The sequence below is a fragment of the Pantherophis guttatus genome, chromosome 13 (genome assembly GCF_059756535.1).
Source record: "Pantherophis guttatus breed Tessera chromosome 13, ASM5975653v1, whole genome shotgun sequence".
NCBI lineage: Eukaryota > Metazoa > Chordata > Lepidosauria > Squamata > Colubridae > Pantherophis > Pantherophis guttatus.
In genome coordinates, this window is record NC_142075.1 from 11,285,384 (window position 1) to 11,305,065 (window position 19,682).

The window sequence follows — 19,682 nt, forward strand, 5'->3', positions numbered from 1 at the left end:
TAAAACAGCTGAGAATTAACTCATTCTCAGCATATTCCAAATTAAATGAAAGCAAAGTCCTCAAAACACCAGTCTTCAGTTTATCACCTGACCTTGGGATAATTAGGCAAACTGCCAAAGGCTTTTCTTGGCAACAGTTCAGGAACAGAAGATGCTGACAAGAAAGAAATACAGCCAAACACGAAGCAAATCTCTCAAACGGTTGTTTTCCGGCAAAGAGGCCAAGAGCCGTTGCTGGTCTTTTAAGCCTTATGGGAGGGGCCAATCATCTCTTGGCCCTACTCCCGAGTCGTCCTCTTTGCTGTAGCTGCTCCTGCCTTCTGGCAGCTCTTCTCATGCATGCACTAGGAACAGGCTCCTCCTGTTCCTCTGCCTCTCTACTGTCAGCCTCTGGAGGCTCCGGAGTCCGCGCATCACTCCCAGATGGCCCTGGCCCCATCTCTGCCTCCGACACAGAGCCCTCATCCAGGCCTTCCCCAGCCTCCAGGACTGGCCCATGTTCTTCCTCAGCCTCATCGCTGTCCGACTCTGCTGCCAGCTCCGCAGGCTGCTGGCGGACCACAACAATAAACAGAGGAATCTCTCACATTTATTTTTCATTGTTGTAATACAGGTAGTCCTTGACTTATGACCACAATTGAGCCCAAAACTTCTGTTGTTAAGCGAGACATTTGTTAAGTGGGCTTTGCCCCATTTTACGACCTTTTTGCTACAGTTGTTAAGTGAATCACGGCAGTTGATAAGTTAGTTACACGGTTGTTAAGTGAATCTGGCTTCCCCGTTGACTTTGTCAAAGGGTTACAAAAAGTGATCACACGACCATGGGAACACGGCAACAGTCGTAAGTATGAACCAATTGCCAAGCATCTGAATTTTGATCACATGATCAGAGGGATCAGACATGGGTTTCAGCAGGTTCTGACCAGTTCTGGAGAACCGGTAGCAGAAAGTTTGATTAGTTCGGAGAACCGGTAGTAGAAATTCTGACTGGCCCCACCCCCATCTATTCTCTGCCTCCCAAGTCCCAGCTGATTGGGAGGAAATGGGGATTTTGCAGTAACCCTCCCCTGGATTGGGGACGGAATGGAGATTTTACAGTATCCTTCCCCTGGTGTGGGGTGGGAATGGAGATTTTACAGTATCCTTCCCCTGGAGTGAGGTAGGAATGGAGATTTTATAGCATCCTTCCCCTGCCATGCCCACCATGCCACACCCACCAAGCAACACCCATAGAACTGGTAGTAAAAATTTTTGAAACCGACCACTGATGGGGATGCTACAAAGGTTGTAAGTGTGAAAAATGGTCCAAAGTCACTTTTTTCAGTACTATTGTAACTTTGGACAGTCAGTAAATGAACTGTTGTACGTCAAGGACTACCCGGTAATCTGAACTCATAAACACATGACTATTAATGCGCTAAACATCTTTAGTCAACCCCGTCTTGTAGTAAAGAACAGCAGATTTTGTCTATGGAGATTCTCAGTCATCCGGGTCATGGCTGTCCCAAAGGTGCTTTTTCAAAAGGCAACTGGACTTTCTGGTTTTTCCTTGAAGACGTTTCACCTCTCATCCAAGAAGCTTCTTCAGTTCTTCCACTTCCGAACTGAAGAAGTTTCTTGGATGAGAGGCGAAACATCTTCAAGGAAAAACCAGAAAGTCCAGTTGCCTTTTGAAAAAGCACCTTTGGGACGACAGCAGATTTTGTAGCTGTAATATTGCAGCTGCATTTTCTCAAATCCTCTTTTGCTTAATAAAACAAAAATGAAAAGTTGTTTTGTGACTTACTGATTGCTCTTATTAATCATGGCATCCAAGGTTGATTGCAGTCCTGGGCTGGATTAACAGAGGGATAGAATCAAGATCACGTGAAGTGTTTGTTTGTTTTTTTAATTGAAAAAGTTTTTCAAATACAGATTTTTCCCCCTTTTCCCCCCCCTCCTCCCTAACCCCCCCTCCCCCTCCCCTCCCCCTGTGGCTTCTCCAAAATAAAACCCAAATTAATAACAGATTATATAATACTTTACCATCCTTTTTACTCCACTCCAAGATCACGTGAAGTGTTAATACCACTTTATAAGGCCTTGGTAAGGCCACACTTGGAATACTGCATTCAGTTTTGGTCGCCACGATGTAAAAAAAGATGTGGAGACTCTAGAAAGAGTGCAGAGAAGAGCAACAAAGACGATTAGGGGGCTGGAGGCTAAAACATCTGAAGAACGGTTGCTGGAACTGGGTATGTCTAGTTTAATGAAAAGAAGGACTAGGGGAGACAGGATAGCAGTGTTCCAATATCTCAGGGGCTGCCACAAAGAAGAACGGATCAATCTATTCTCCAAAGCACCTGAGGGCAGGACAAGAAGCAATGGGTGGAAACTAATCAAGGAGAGAAGCAACTTAGAACTAAGGAGAAATTTCCTGACAGAACAATTAACAGATAGAACAACTTGCCTCCAGAAGTTGTGAATGCTCAACATTGGAAGTTTTTAAGAAGAGATTGGACAATCATTTGTCTGAAATGATATAAGGCTTCTTGCCTGAGCAGGAGGTTGAGCTAGAAGACCTCCAAGGCCCCTTCCAACTCTGTTATTCTGTTATTCTTTTTCTACGGATTGTCTCAGTTATGTTTTAATCATGTATTGTCCTGGGTGAAGAATCTTGAATTCAAGGACAGGCTACAGGGAATGTGCTGCAAGGAATTGCTGAGTAGGTAGGTAGATATATCTAGAATTTCTGCCCTAGCAATTGAGAACTAAGGTAGTTTTTCTATCTCAGGAATTCTCAATTCAGTGATGATGATGTATTATATTTCTATCTGGTCTTTTCTGTGATATTTTAAGACTTTTATGGGGCTGACCTTTAACTTTATCATGTGGTAGGTTAATTTTATCATTTGGAAGTTCTGGAGGCCACCAAGCGAAGCCTTCTGGTTCCCAAAATTCAGGTCTGATGGCCATGGTCCACATATGACATGGGTGGGAGGCCCCTTATGCAAAGTGGATATGACTTTCTGTTTTTTTCCCTCCTTTGAATTGAAGGGGGAGAGTTTAAAGGGGTTTCTTTGTATTCTGAACTACTGCACAGTAACCTTACTTAAGGCTTATACGAACACTCTGTGACTGTTTATGGATCTCCAAATGGCAGGAAACTGCCGTCAGTGTTGAACTGTTGTGGTTAAAGGTTCTTTGGGAGCCTCTGAAAAATAATTTGAGAGCCACAGATCACCCTGTTTTACCCAAAACCAAGAAAAGAAAAAAAAAATATCTGGGTTACCAGACACATCATCTTGTAGTGGTCCTACAGAGAATAATTTTGAGTCCTTTTTAAGGTTGGTATTTGATGCGTCTTCCCTGCAGAGGTTCTTGGTCTGGCAAGGCTGTTTGAAAAACCATGAGCTGCATAATCTTTGAGCCTCTAAGCAATTATTCTTTTTTGTTTGATGAAGTGTGCTGGCATTTGCATAACGAAAGGGGAACTTCAGAAGCGGAGCTCTTGAAGAGGGTGGCAAAGATTTGACGTTTTATTGGTTATCTGCAAAATGAGCCTCTCAGGCCACCCGTCCAGTGCTGTAGATTCTCCGTACTTTGCTAAAAGGACCAATGCTTTTAAGCTTGAAGAGCAGATTTAGATAAGACCCAGTCTTTTCTTGACTTGAGCTTAAACAGAAACGGTTCATGTGATTGATGTTCTGAACTATTCTTTCCTATTAAAACTGTAGTGTTTGATTAACATTATCAGCGGCATATAAGGAAAACCAGTTGAAGATGTTTTATAGATGGCATTTACCACCGACAAGAATCGCAAAGATGTTCCCAAATAATGATCCAACATGTTGGAAGTGTAAGAAAACCCATGGAACCTATTACCATCTATGGTGGACATGCCCAGCGGTGAAAGAATTCTGGACAAATATAAAAAAAAAATGGTTAGAAAAAATAACAGGACAAATAATAGAAAGAAAACCGGAAACATTTTTTATTAGGAATATTTACGAGAACATATACCAAAGAAATAAAATATCTGATTTTACACATCATAACAGCGGCCCAAATAATATACGTACAAAAATGGAAACAGGAAGAAACACCAACGGATTAAGAAGTGATTAAAAAAAAAGTTTTAGAATGTGCTGAGATGGACAAATTAACAAAAGAAATTAAAGAAAAAGAAGAGACAGATTACTATACAATTTGGAATAAATGGTAGGAATGGCTTGAGAGCAGAAATAAAAAATAACATAAATAGGGGAGAATATAAAATGTAAAATAAGTATGCAACAAATATATATATGTATATTTATATATATATATAATGTATATACATTAGTTAATTGTTTTAAGGAGGGGGAAAAAAAGCATTAATGGTTTTTTCAGGTATCTGAAACAAATATATAGAAAAGTATAAAATTAAGGCTATTAGGATTAGAAAATGTATTGTAATCAATCAAAAAAGGGACAATGAAGGAAATGAAACAATATGAGAGACATGGGGGGTGGGAATTACAGTGGAAAGCAGACCACGAAGAAACGTTTGTTAAAAAGAGGATATATTTATATGTTGTATGTTATGTATTTGTCATAATGTGTATTAATAAAACAATAAAACTTTAAAAAAAACTGTAGTGTTTGAAATTTCTTATGCAATAGATCAGAATATCTAGCTTAATTTATCTTGTTGTTTCCTTTCTCCAGCATAATTCTTAGCTTTTGATTTTTTTTATATAGATTCCATGCGATTTCTAGGAATAGGGGGCTAAAACACTTCAGGGAAAATGTAATATATTTAAACCTTATGTTCCTGAATTACAAATTTACATATACTAGAAGTCTTAAAATTATTTCAGCAGCTAGAGAGTACAAAACCCATATAGTAATTCAGGAAAATCCATTCATTACAGTGTATTAATATTTATACAACACACTAAACTTTCCATTAAGAGTTTCAGAAAACTGGGGCTAAAACACTTTTTTGTTAGTTGCATAGTCATGTCCAACCCATGGACAACATTTCTCCAGGCCTTCCTGTCCTCTCCCCATCCTCTGGAGTCCATTTAAGCTCATGCCGACTGCTTCAGTGACTCCATCCAGCCACCTCATTCGCTGTCATCCCCTTCTTCTTCTTTTGCCCTCAATCGTTCCCAGCATTAGGCTCTTCTCCAGAGAGTCCTTCCTTCTCATTAGGAGGCCAAAGTATTTGAGTTTCCTCTTCAGAATCTGGCCTTCTAAAGAGCAGTCAAGGTTGATCTCCTCTAGGACTGACCGGTTTGACCACTTGCAGTCCAAGGGACTCACAGGAGTCTTCTCCAGCACCAGAGTTCAAAGGTCTCAATTCTTTGGCACTCAGCTTTCCTTATGGTCCAACTTTCACAGCCATATATTGCAACTGGGAAAACCATAGCCTTTGACTATACACACTTTTGTTGCCAGGGTGATGTCTCTGCTTTTTAGTATGCTGTGTAGATTTGCCACAGCTTTCCTCCCCTAGAGCAAGCATCTTTTAATTTCTTGGCCGCAGTCCCCATCTGCAGTGATCTTGGAGCCCAGGAAAATAAAATCTTTAAATAAAACACTTTAGAGAAAGTCCAATATATTTATTCCTGAAATAAACTAGATTTGAATTTTTTTTTTTAAAAAGAACACCTTAATCCTCACTATTACTGTTTTCTGATGATTTGTTTAATAAAGGAAAATTAATTTGGATTACTCTGTTTTACTCTTCTTTTTTTTAAACAGCCATTCCCTTCTGAGCTGTGATGTATAGCCTGGGTGCTTTGAAAATGGATATGCTAGCCTGGCTTTGCAGACGATGTTTCAGATATTAGATGTGTTGGAGTGTTGATGGTTTAAAACTTTCTGCCAAGCGCCGAGAATGTATTGGTGTGTCGGGAGACAGGAATCTGCAGAAAATGGCGAGAATCCCAGACAGGAGCAAGAAGGTAAGCATCAAATTAGCATGCCTGTTTTTTTTTTTTTACTTCTCCATTAGTCAATGGAGGGTTTGGTCAAGTGGCATGAATCCTTACATGGACCAGTGTGAAGAAGGATGGGGTAGATGGACATGGAGTTCTCTACTTGTGTTCTTCTCCATCACATCATCCTTCTTTTTCCAATTCAAGGAAGATACTTACTGACTATTGGCAAAACACACTCAACCAAGTGAGTGTAAGAGCTAGCAGCTGCATTCGCAACTGATGCAAGACTTGACTGCTATTTATTGTGCTTGGATTTTGGGGGTCATTATTCTATTGTGCCAAATCCAACTTTTTTGATGGTTCATGGTTGATGGACTGCAGAAACTCAGCTCAGAAACTTCATACACATTTATTTATTTGTTAGTTTGTCAAACATGTACAAGATAGCAGGTATAAGTGTGAACCTAGACATGAACGAAGAAACTGAATACAAATAAATGGGACACTAGGACAGGGAGGGTAGCCACGCTGGTGCACTTATGCATGCCCCCTTTACGGACCTCTTAGAAATGCGGTGAGGTCCATGGTAGACAGTTTAAGGTTGAAGCGGTGGGGATTTGAGGATGTAACAATGGAGTTGGGTAGAGCATTCCAGGCATTGACCACTCTGTTGCTGAAGTCGTATTTTCTGCAATGGAGTTTGAAGCAGTTTACCTTGAGTTTGTATCGATTGTTTGCCCATGTAATTATTGTGGTTGAAGCTGAAGAGGTTGTTGACAGGTAAGACATTGTAGCAGACAAATTTTGTGTACTATACTTAGATCAGACCGCAGGCGGAACAGTTCCAGATTGTCCAAGTCCAAATTTTAAGCCTGGTGCCATAAGATATTCTATTGTGAGTAGAGGAGTGGAGGACTCTTCTCGTGAAATACCTCTGGACCCACTCAATCGTATTAATGTCCAATATACAGTGTGGATTCCAGGCAGACAAGCTGTATTCAAGAATTGGTCTGGGAAAGGTTCTGTATGCTCTAGTTAGCAATACAATGTTACCGGAGAAGCTTAAAAAAATTAGGTTAACAACTCTTCATGCCCTTTTGGCAATGCTGTTACAATGAGTTGTGGGAATATATATGTTGTGCAGTGGTGAAATCCAATTTTTTTTACTACCAGTTCTGTGGGCGTGGCTTTGTGGGCGTGGCAGGGGAAGGATACTGCAAAATCCCCATTCCCTCCCCACTCCCGGGGGAAAATCTCCATTCCCACCCCAATCTGGGGCCAGCCAGAGGTGGTATTTGCTGGTTCTCCGAACTACTCAAAATTTCCGCTACCAGTTCTCCAGAACCTGTCAGAACCTGCTGGATTTCACCCCTGATGTTGTGGGAATATATACAGGAGCAGGAAAAATTATTCCGTCCCATATTGGCAAAAGGTTCGTGGTTTTCCCCACACACATTCAGGTGGCTTAGTGGCTAAGACACTGAGCTTGTTGATCAGAAAGGTCGACAATCCCTAGTACAGGTCTCCTGCATGAGCAGGGGGTTGGACTAGTTAACCTCCAAGGTCCCTTCCAACTCTGTTACTGTTACAAGGTAGTCCTGTCACTAAGGAAAATGAAACCGTTTCCTCAAGTAGCAGATTTGGATATTAGATTAGCAGACTTTCTTCATTTGCTTAATTTGCTCCGCTACAGATGCAGAGAAGTGTGTCTCTGGGGTTTTCTGTGCCACACGCCTAAGTAACTTGTGATTACTTAGACATACTTAGATCCCCTTAGGCTCCAAAATGTCTTGAGTCATGTTCTTGCAGGTATCTGTTGATGGAGATCTGGGGTGACATCTTACCTAGTGAACAGTCTGGAAAGGCTGCAGAGCTTTCCAAAGTGAAGCTAGATCTGTCAAGTTGTGATTGGAGTGTGTGTTTTTTTGTTTTTTTAAAAAGTAATATTTATTAAAGTTCCAAAGATTAAAATACACAGTACAAAAAGAAACATAATACATAACACAAAAAGCAAGAAATATAAACAACCAAAAACCATCATATCAAAATTTCAATACTAATAACAACTTTTCTGCATCTAGCCCAGGGGTCTGCAAACTTAAACACTCAAAGAGCCATTTGGACCCATTTCCCACAAAAAAGAAAACACCGGGAGCCACAAAACCCTTCCAGTGCCTGACTATTTCTTGATCGGCCACAAAACTAGCCTATGTAGTTGAATTAAATGTTCTGGTTTTCTTCTGAAACTTTTCTTTACTTGGATTTATTCATGGTTGGTGGACTGTCCGAAGACGTCTCCGTGGTCATGTGGCCAGCATGATTCAACGCCAAAGACGCATGGAATGCTATTACCTTCCCACCAAAAGTGGTCCCTATTTTTCTACTTGCATTTTTTACGTGCTTTCGAACTGCTAGGTTGGCAGAAGCTGGGACAAGTAACGGGAGCTCATCCCGTTACGCCGCACTAGAGATTCGAACCGCTGAACTGCCAACCTTTCGATTGACAAGCTCAGTGTCTTAATCACTGAGCCACTACTTTTATAGATAAACCTAAAGTCTGCTTTACTTTGGAGCTCCTTGAGATACCCCTGTATGACAGTTGTCCTTTTAGCAATGAATGGAAGTAAATAAGTAATGACAGTACTTTTTACAATTCCTATAGTTGTAAAACTCTTGGTTTCCTGATCTGGTCTGTCTTGATAGGCTAAGACAGTAGCTTTGTTTGGTTAGGAATCACCCCATGGAAAGTACCATTGGTAAGAAAATATAAGGAAGTTGTTTTGTTCCTTTCATTTCAAATATATACACATATATACATATTTATACATTGCTAGGACTTCCCTCTCTTTCCTTTGATTTGCCACATTCATGCTGATTAGTTTGGTTAGGGTTTTTTAATTGCTTTTTTTTTTTTTGAAAGATTCAAAGCAGAATGAAAGTTGGCAGACAGGATATAAAATATGCGGTCTGTATAGATAGCATGTAATAAACTTTTAGTGCTTTGAACTGAAGCCTTGTTCCTGGTTACAGGTAAGTCCTTAACGACCACAAAATTGAGCGCCAAATTTCTGTTACTAAACGAGACAGTTTTTAAATGAGTTTGGCATTTTACGATCTTCTTTTTTTTTTTTTTTGCCATAGCTTTGTTCCTTATGCCATCCGTCTTGTAAATTCGCAAGATTCTTTTTTCCCCCCACCATGTATATGTCTACATTTGAACTAGACTGTGATGTTTCTCTGGGTCATTTATGTGTGGATATGTGGGTATATGCAATTGTTATTTTTTGAGAGCTAAATGCAACGAAATTCATTTTAATGTATGCTGATTAGTGTACATTTAAAATGACAAAGATTCTATTCTATTCTATTCTATTCTATTCTATTCTATTCTATTCTATTCTATTCTACTCTACTCTACTCTACTCTACTCTACTCTACTCTACTCTACTCTACTCTACTCCACTCCACTCCACTCCACTCCACTCCACTCCACTCCACTCCACTCCACTCCACTCCACTCCACTCCATTCTTATTCTATTCTACCCATACCCATACCCATACCCATACCCATACCCTCCCCTACCCTTATTCTATTCTATTCTATTCTATTCTATTCTATTCTATTCTATTCTATTCTATTCTATTCTATTCTATTCTATTCTATTCTATTCTATTCTATTCTATTCTACTCTACTCTACTCTACTCTACTCTACTCTACTCTACTCCACTCCACTCCACTCCACTCCACTCCACTCCACTCCACTCCACTCCACTCCACTCCATTCTTATTCTATTCTACCCATACCCATACCCATACCCATACCCATACCCTCCCCTACCCTTATTCTATTCTATTCTATTCTATTCTATTCTATTCTATTCTATTCTATTCTATTCTATTCTATTCTATTCTATTCTATTCTATTCTATTCTACTCTACTCTACTCTACTCTACTCTACTCTACTCTACTCTACTCCACTCCACTCCACTCCACTCCACTCCACTCCACTCCACTCCACTCCACTCCACTCCACTCCATTCTTATTCTATTCTACCCATACCCATACCCTACCCTACCCTTATTCTATTCTGTTCTGTTCCGTTCCGTTCCATTCAATTCCATTCCGTTTTTAAATGAATCTGTAGTTGATAAGCTAACGTTAAGTGAATTTGGCTTCCCCATTGACTTTGCTGGTGAGAAGATCGCAAAAGTGACCTCAGGACTCCAGGACACTGTAGCCGTCATAAATATGAGCTACTTGCCAAGTGTCTCTAATTTTAATCAGATGGGGACGGTGCAACGGTCGTAAGTGTGAAAAAAGCTCATCAGTCACTTTTTGCAGTGCCATTCTAACTTCGAACGGTTGCTAAATGAATTGTTGTAAGTCAAGGACTCTCTATACTCGTGCCTGACAGTTCTTGCCTATTGTTTGTCTTGTTGTCATTCGTGTTAAATGGTCTCTCTTTTACCCTTGATGTACAGAAATGCCGGACATGGGTGGCCAGCAGTCCACGATGGAGTCTTTTTCCCCTGGCCAAACCTTTGCGAACGAGACCATTCAGAGTCTCTACCGAAGTGGAGACTTTGAGGCTGCTCTACAGCTGGTCCAAGCAGCCAGCAGGAGGAATCTCTCTCAAGAGGAGAAGGTGAGGATCCAGGAGCTGACACATCTTCACCTGGCCTCTGAAAGTTTGAAGATGAGGTCAAACGAACCTGCCAATTCACACTTTTTCCAGGGATGGGCTTCAAAAATTTTAGGAGGGATTTATTTATTTATTTATTTCTATTTATTAGTTCAATTTATATGCCACCCTCCTCTGAAGACTCAGGGCGGCTTACAATGCACTTACAGCAATAGTCTTCATTCTTTTGTTCTCTGCCCAGTTGCTGGGTGGGTGTGGCCATGATGGGTGTGGCCTAGTTGGCCTCCTGCACCACGACAGGGGGGCATTTTTACCCTCCCCAGGCTCCGGAGTCTTTCCTCGAGCCTCTGGGAGGCCCTCCGGAGGGTGGAAACTTCCCGAACTTCTGGTAAGCCCATTTTTCACCCTCCCCAAGCCTCCACATGCACCTTGCACTTACCTGCGTCCAAAACACATTGCGTGGAGACCCCTGGGAGGGGAGGGGAGGGGTGGGAAGGGCCAGCCAGGAATGGGATTTGGGGGTTCTACTGCACAGAATCTTAACTAGAGGTTCTCCTGAACCCCTGCGAGCCCGTAGAAACCCACCCCTGACTTTTTCCATATGCCATACAATTTTGTAGAATCTTGAAGTTTGACTCTGTACACTCGAGGGGAAGGAGACACAGAATCAGGGATGGGATACCGAGTAGGAATATCTGCTCATAGAACAGTCAGAATTGATTTCCGTTAGGCTTCAGAGACAGTGGTGGTGCAGTGGTTAGAAGACAGTATTGACAAAAAGATATTAACCGCAACTAGAATTGTATTTGCACAACAATGGAAAAATGATGAGATTCCGTCTGCGGGGAATGTAATTAAGAAAATATGAGAATGCGCAGAAATGGATAGATTAACACTCACTATTAAGGATAAAGAAGAAACTGAATATTTTTTATATGGGATATATTCTATCCATGGCTAGCTAGACAATAGCAACAGAAGTTAGAAAGGAGGAAATATAAAAAGAGGAAATATTAATGTGGAGAGTTTTATTATGATCACAAACCAGCATTACTCCTAGGAGAATAGGGGATTAAAAATGGGCTTTAGACCAGGAGTGGGCTCTACTTACCTTTATTACCAGTTTGCAACGGGATCACTCACGCGCACACCTTGCTTCTGCGCATGCACAGATCGCTTCTGATGATGTCAGAGTCAGTGGGCGGAGCCTCCTGCCGGTTTTACTACCGGTTCTATAGAACCGGTCTAAACCAGGGTCCCCCAATATAGCCAACCCTCAAAGGATCAATGGGACTATCCAATGGTTGGTGCTGTTATTACTGTTAGGTGTATTATTGCTGTAGCACCATTAGCACTAAATGACAGTATTTATTAAATTATTTGCATATAATAAATGTTAGCAGTTGATGAGAAAATTGAAGCTTTATGGAGGAGCTGAAGATTTTGAGGACTTCTGATCTTAAAATTAAACTTTTTTTTTTTAATGCTTCCCTTTCTCAAATCAGGGACACCTGTTGAGCCTTTCAACCATCTATGGGGACCTGCACGCCGTGAGATACCTGCTAAAGGAGACAAGCATGACCATAAACCTCGAACCCAGTGATGATAACCCAGCAGTGATAGCTGCGTATTTTGGACATAAGGACATAGCACAAGAATTGCTAGATTCTTTTCTTGGTAGGTTGAATTTCTAGCCAGTGGTGGGTTGTTCCCGGTTCGCACCAGTTCGCAAGAACTGGTAGTAAAAATTTGTAGTAGTTCAGAGAACCGGTAATAACATTGGCTGGCCACGCCCCCGAACCGGTCCCTGGCCCGGTCGCCGCTCGCTTACCCCGCCCACCTCATCAGAGGCTTTTTAAAAAAACTTTTAAAAGCATTTTTTCTACAAACTCTTCGGCCAAAAAAATGCTTTTAAAAGTTAAAAAAAAAAAGCCTCTGATGATCGCGCAGCTCAGCTGGGATTGTCAGAGGCTTTTAAAAGTATTTTTTTCTGCAACCTCTTTGGCCGAAGAGGTTGTAGGAAAAAAAAATGCCTTTAAAAGCCTCTGACGATCGCAGCTGAGTTGCCTGATTGTCAGAGGCTTTTAAAAGCATTTTTTTTCTGCAACCTCTTAAGGTTGTAGAAAAAATGCTTTTAAAAGTGAAAAAAAAAAAAAGTTGGTCACGCCCACCCAGTCACATTACCCCCCACCAAGCCACGCCCACAAAATAAGCCATGCCCACAGAACCGGTAGTAAAACATTTTAGAACCCACCCCTGTTTCTAGCCCTTCTCCTCCCGTACACTTTTACCAACGTCAGGTAGTCCTCCACTTACAACAGTTCGTTTAGTGACCGTTCCAAGTTACAACGGCACTGAAAAAAGTCACTTCTGACCAGTTTTCGCACTTACGACCGTAGTAGCATCCCCATGTTCATGTGATCAAAATTCAGACGCTTGGCAATTCAGACTCATATTTATGACAGTTGCAGGGTCCCTAGTCAGGTGATCCCCCTTCTGTGACCTTCTGACCAGCAAAGTCCATGGGGAAGCCATAGTTCACTTAAGAAACAGTTTGACGAATTAACAACTGCAGCAATTCACTCAACCACCGTGGCAAGGAAAGTTGTAAAATGGGAGGAAAAACTCACTTAACAATTTTTTCACTTAGCAACCTCAGTTTGGGGCTCAAATGTGGTCTTAAGATGAGGACTACCTGCTTATGGAAGAAGCTGCCAAGATGTGTTCAACAAACCGTGCTTTTGGTTTTACGAGTTATAGCAGCGCATTTCCACAAGAGTGGTGCGGTGGTCTAGAGGTGGAGCTCTCGCCTCACAATCAGGAGGCTGTGAGTTTGATCCTAAGTAGAGAGGCAGATATTTCTCTCTCTGAGCACACTGAGAATGTATCTGCTGCAGAGGCGGGTTTCAGCAGGTTCTGACCAGTTCTGGAGAACCAGTAGCGGAACTTTTGAGTAGTTCGGAAAACCGGTAGTAAAAATTCTGACTGCCCACCCCCCCTCCCCTCACATCTATTCTCTGCCTCCCAAGTCCCAGCTGATCAGGAGGAAATGGGGATTTTGCAGTAACCTTCCCCTGGAAAAAAACAGTGGTAAAAAATTTTGAAACCCATCTCTGATCTGCTGAACTAAACTCCTCATTGGCAACAGGGAGGACATCCAGCCAATAAACACTCAGCTCCATTCAGTTGCCCTGACTCCACCCCACAAAGGATTATTAAAAGTAGACGATGAACAGCGCATTCGCACAACATGCTAAGCCAAAACCAGTCCGGAAAAATTCACATTGATATTTAAGTGCATTGTCTGATACCTACCTCCTCTTGATGATGTTCTCTCTCGGTGGCAAGGAAGGTCGTAAGGTTTTCATGCCAGTCTTCACATGTTGTCTTTGCCAAGGGTGGGGTCGGGTTTATAACATTGGTCCATGAATGCTCGTTTCAATAGGTGCAACGAATATCTCACAACTGCTGAATTGGATGTTGGTGGTGGCTTGCCAACAAGGCCATCTAGAGATGGTTAAGCTCTTAGTGCTGGCATACAGAGCGGATCCTGACAGCTACGCCGTGAGAAAGAATGAGTTCCCTGTCCTTCTTCGATTGCCACTTTATGCCGCCATGCAAGAAGGTGGGTGATGGTTTGTTCTTTCTGGGACAATTTTTCCTTTTCTGGAGGAAATGGATTCTCCAAACGACTTTGGAGAATTTCGGAACTGAGATTTTTAAAAAAAGGTCTTGGAAAACTGGTATGTTAATTGCTTAACATAGCTTCGACCCTTATCTGTGTTTGCTAGGCCATGACGATATCGCGGCCTTTTTGCTGGAGAATGGTTCATTCTTTTGTTCCTACACACTAATGGATTGTCCCAAGGCGAGCAAACGGCTCCTTTGCAAACATTTCATTGAACCCGTTCCTTCGTCCAGGAATGTCCAGGCAAAACCAGTAAGTCGTGCTGGGGGGAGGGGAGGGCAAAAAAATTGTTTAACTATTGTAATTGTTATCTATTAGTTGTTCTGTCCCTGTCCCACACGCACACACACCAACAGATGTTCAAGAGTTAAAGACCAAACCAGCCAGCAAAATCCTTTTCCTTATGATAACGGCACTTGGCAACAACCTAGTGGCTGCCTGCCAAGAGTTTATTACTTACGAAGAGGAGAGATAACTTCTCCCCACTTCTGATACATCAAAAGAAACAGCTCAATAATTACAATCAAGTCCAGAGATAATGCAGCAAAGTCTATTAGCAAAAGTCCGGCAATGCAGAATGGCGTGGAAGCTTTCAGCTTTGTTTGTCACAAGGTTTGACTGGCCATCACGCTCCCTTTTATATCCTGTGGGGTGTGGTCCAGTGACTCAGCCTAATCTTGGGCACGCCTTTTCTTCTGTTGTGCGCGCTTATCTCTGCGACGCTGGCGTGGATCCAGCCAAGAATCATTACCCTCATCACTGTCCATCTGTGGCTGCGTGGACGTGCTTGGCCCCGGGCCTATCTCTTGCTCTTCGCGGACACCGAAGGCATTGCCAGAGAGGAGGGTCCTGGAGAGGGAGGCCTTGCCAACTCCTCTCCTTCACTCTCGGAGTCCTCTCCTGCCGATGACACAGGCTCAGGCAACGGAGCCACAACATTAGTAGCCATGGTGATGTGGTGGTTAGGATGCAGTATTGCAGGCTAACTCTGCCAACTGCCAGCAGTTCGATTCTGACCGGCTCAAAGTTGACTCAGCCTTCCATCCTTCTGAGGTCGGTCAAAAGAAGACCCAGATTGTTGGGGGTACTCTTTAAACCACTTAGAGAGGGCTGTAAAGCACTATGAAGCAGTATATAAGTCTAAGCGCTAAACTAATTTTTTAAAAATAAATTGTTTGTAAAGTTCAAAAACACAAATACATAGATGAAAAATGAACTATTGAATCTTGACTGCATTTTATTACTTTTTTATTTGTTATTTTTCTCCTGGTCTTTTCTGTCTTTTGATTTTATATTTATTGAAATAAATAAGCATACAATATATAATGACATGATATTTTATTTGCTATGAGGTTATTTTTATACAAATGTTTTATTTTTGCTTACTGTAATTCCTGATTATTACTCTAAGAATCTATTGATGGTGGCAGGCTAAAGTCAAATCAAATCAAATCAAATCAAATTAATACACTCATTCACACTTTGGCAGGAGTTGTGCTTCGTTGTACACTGCAACTTGGAAACTGTAATACCTGATTTCACCAAACATACTGAATTTTAAAAATTTACATTATGGTTTAATACTGTGAATAAACGGAGATGGAGAGTAAGCTGTGTGTTACTGGTTTAACATTTGCAAACCCAGAGAGATTTTTAAAAAAATATTCAGTGAATTGCAATATAGTGGGGAGGGGGAAAAAAAAGACAGCACAGCACAGCACCCTGGATGAGGCTAAAAAGAATTAATAGTTCAGCCCAGGCATGAAATCCAACAGGTTCTGACAGGTTCTGGAGAACCGGCAGCGGAAATTTTGAGTAGTTTGAAGAACCGGCAAATACCACCTCTGGCTGGCCCCAGAGTGGGTTGGGAATGGAGATTTTGCAATATCCTTCCACTGCCACACCCACCAAGCCACGCCCACAGAACCGATAGTAAAAAAATTTGGATTTCACCACTGGTTCAGCCTACTATTCATAGCCTGAATATGTTGTAAAGAAGTGAGTGCTTAGATTCAGCCGTATAGTAGTTTTCCTGTTTCATTTTTTTTTCCTGAAAGTCACTCTTACCTGCTTTGAATCAGAGTTGCTGATGATCAACATCTAATGAACCTGCTCTCTTTTATCTTCAGGGTCTTTCTGCTTTTCAATCAGAATTGTTGATGATCTCCATTAACTGTTCCTCATCTTTTTCTCTTCAGGGTCTTTCTGTGAACTGGTCAAAGCTCAGACTGCCTTGGGTGGATTTTGACTGGTTGATGGATCTTTCCCACCAAATAACGGAGCTGGACCTCTCTGCTAATCACCTGACCTCCCTGCCATCCATCATCCCTTGGGGTCTGATGAACCTTCAGAAACTGAACCTCTCCGACAACCGATTAAAACAGCTGCTTGACGTACAGTCCTCGGATGGGATCATCTGCACGAAGTAGGTGGACTGGATTCTTAGAGAAATTTACCTGGGAGGGATGGTGAATAGGGTGTCCTTTGAATCAGGCAAAGGTTGTAAGGCGACAGTGGTGACATCGCCAATGGACTGACCAAGATTGGATCCTGCAATACTACCCTGGGACATGTATATTTGCCTTCATCCCAGCCAGCAGACAGGTTTATTGTGTCTTCTGGTATTGAAGGCCATTTCTTTTGAGAAGGCTCACATTGACAAGAGCTAAATTCCATCTACCGGTTAAAAAAAAGAAAGAACATACAAAAAGAGATTTTCCTTCCTTGCTTTAAATCGTCTGTCTGTCTGTCTATCTTCTATCTATCTATCTATCTATCTATCTATCTATCTATCTATCTATCTATCTATCTATCTATCTATCTATCTATCATCTATCTATCTCTATCTATCTATCATCTCTATATATATCTGTCTATTTTTATCTCTCTCTTTTTCTATCTCTATCTCTATCTATCTATCTATCATCTCTATCTATCTATCTATCTATCTCTTTTTATTTATCTTTCTCTTTCTATCTCTTTCTATCTCTTTCTATCTATCTATATCTATCTATCTCTATCATCTATCTATCTATCTCTATCTCTATCTCTCTTTCTATCTCTTTCTATCTATATCTATCTATCCTATCTATCATCTCTCTCACTCTATCTATTTATTTCTCTCTCTTTTTCTATCTATCTATCTATCTATCTATCTATCTATCTATCTATCTATCTATCTATCTTTCTATCTATCTTTCTCTTTCTATCTCTTTCTATCTATCTCTATCTATCTATCTATTTCTATATCTATCTATCTATCTATCTATCTATCTATCTATCTATCTATCCTATCTATCATCTCTCTCACTCTATCTATTTATTTCTATCTCTCTCTTTCTCTCTCTTTCTATCTCTATCTATATATCCATCTATCTATCTATCTATCTATCTATCTATCTATCTATCTATCTATCTATCTATCTATCTATCTATCTATCTATCTCCCTCTCTCTCCCTATCTCTCCCCCCCTTCTCTCTATTTTCCACTTACTTTTTTTTTTAATACACAGGTTACTCGAGATTGACATATCTAACAACAGATTCCTAGGTCTTCCTTCTGGTTTATTGCACCTTTCTAGACTCCAAAGACTCGTTGCTGCCAAAAATTATTTGGAAAGACTATTTGATGAGGAGAATGGTGAGTGATATCTTCAAAATTCAACCGTTTATTTTGGATGGAATTGAAATAAAACACGTTCTTTCCTTCTTGACTTCCCTATCCTTTAACTTATGGTGACCTTCTTTATGTTCAGATACTACATCTTCTCAAATCACTGGAAGTTATTAACTCTTCCTTCTTTTCATATCCTGAAACACGTTCAGTGTGCCTTCTGGCCATCCATCAACACACACATACACAAACTCCACTCTTCATTTCTTTTGGAAAGCCCTAAGCCATAAATGGGACGTGGTGGCTCGGTAGCTATGATGCTGAGCTTGTCAATCGAAAGGTCGGTAGTTCAGTGGTTCGAATCCCTAGTGCCGCATAACGGGGTGAGCTCACGTTACTTAGGGGTTATCTCAGGGGCTGCCACAAAGAAGAGGGAGTCAAACTATTCTCCAAAGCACCTGAGGGTAGAACAAGAAGCAATGGGTGGGAACTAATCAAGGAGAGAAGCAACTTAGAACTAAGGAGAAATTTCCTGACAGTGAAAACAATTAATCAGTGGAACAGCTTGCCTTCAGAAGTTGTGAAGGCTCCAACACTGGAAGTTTTTAAGAAGATGTTGGATAACCATTTGTCTGAAGTGGTGTAGGGTTTCCTGGTTGGGCAGGGGGTTGGACTAGAAGACGTCCAAGGTCCCTTCCAACTCTGTTATTCTGTTCTGTTCTGTTCTGTTCTGTTCTGTTCTGTTCCGTTCCGTTCCGTTCCGTTCCGTTCCGTTCCGTTCCGTTCCATTCCATTCCATTCCATTCTATTCTTGTCCCAGCTTCTGCCAACCTAGCAGTTCGAAAGCACATAAAAAATGCAAGTAGAAAAATAGGGACCACCTTTGGTGGGAAGGTAACAGCGTTCCGTGTGCCTTTGGCGTTGAGTCATGCCGGCCACATGACCACGGAGACGTCTTTGGACAGCGCTGGCTCTTCGGCTTTGAAACGGAGATGAGCACCGCCCCCTAGATTCGGGAACGACTAGCACATATGTGCGAGGGGAACCTTTACCTTTAAGCCATAAATATTCAACTTAATATTCTTAACTTACAAATCATCTTTACACATCACAATGATTGGATGCATCTAATGTACAAAGTCCACATAGACTGCATGATGGCTCAGTGTAGTGTATGAATTTGGCCATTGTCATTCTGTGAAAATTAAATTGCCCCAGAAGAGCCTTGATAGTACAGTGGTCTAAGCACCCTGTTATTAACACAGATGCCTGCAATTACTGCTGGTTCGAATCTCTCCAAGGCTCAAGGTTGACTCAGCCTTCCATCCTTTCTAAGGTAGGTGAAATGAGGACCCAGTTTGTGGGGGCAATAAGCTGACTTTGTATAAAAATATACAAAAGTATGAAGGCTATTGCTTAACGCATTGTAAGCCGCCCTGAGTCTCCGGAGAAGGGCGGCATATAAATCAAATAAAAAAAAAAAGAGAGAACTAATTCAGAGAAAGAGTTCAAAAGTAAACCTAACTAGCAAAGATTCTCATATTTCTTGGTGAGATATTTTCTTTTGGATTTTTTATCCCCCCAGCAACCAACTGGATTGGATTAAGAAAACTGCAGGAATTAGATGTCTCAGACAACAGATTATCGGAGCTGCCTGTTTCCTTTCTGCACTGCTTGAAATCATTGCAAAGCCTCAACGCATCTAGCAATAACTTAAAAGTGTTTCCACTACCGTGGGCCTGTCCTTTGGTGAGTCTGGATAATCATCATGCTAGTTTTATTTTATTTATTTATTTATTTATTTATTTTATTTCTATACCGCCCT

The 19,682-nt window shown here is 41.2% G+C and overlaps 1 protein-coding gene across 1 annotated transcript in view; it reads left to right on the top strand.

Annotated features, from left to right (window-relative positions):
* The window catches only part of LRRK1 (leucine rich repeat kinase 1), a 98,731-nt gene that overhangs the window by 8,493 nt on the left and 70,556 nt on the right, over nt 1–19,682 (top strand). Inside the window, exons 2-9 of the mRNA XM_087878330.1 lie at nt 5,731–5,933; nt 10,396–10,559; nt 12,062–12,233; nt 14,002–14,181; nt 14,348–14,496; nt 16,443–16,669; nt 17,757–17,884; nt 19,443–19,606. Of these exons, the coding sequence (XP_087734456.1) occupies nt 5,867–5,933; nt 10,396–10,559; nt 12,062–12,233; nt 14,002–14,181; nt 14,348–14,496; nt 16,443–16,669; nt 17,757–17,884; nt 19,443–19,606 (1,251 nt within the window). The 5' untranslated portion in view covers nt 5,731–5,866. The remainder of the gene's footprint in view (nt 1–5,730; nt 5,934–10,395; nt 10,560–12,061; nt 12,234–14,001; nt 14,182–14,347; nt 14,497–16,442; nt 16,670–17,756; nt 17,885–19,442; nt 19,607–19,682) is intronic.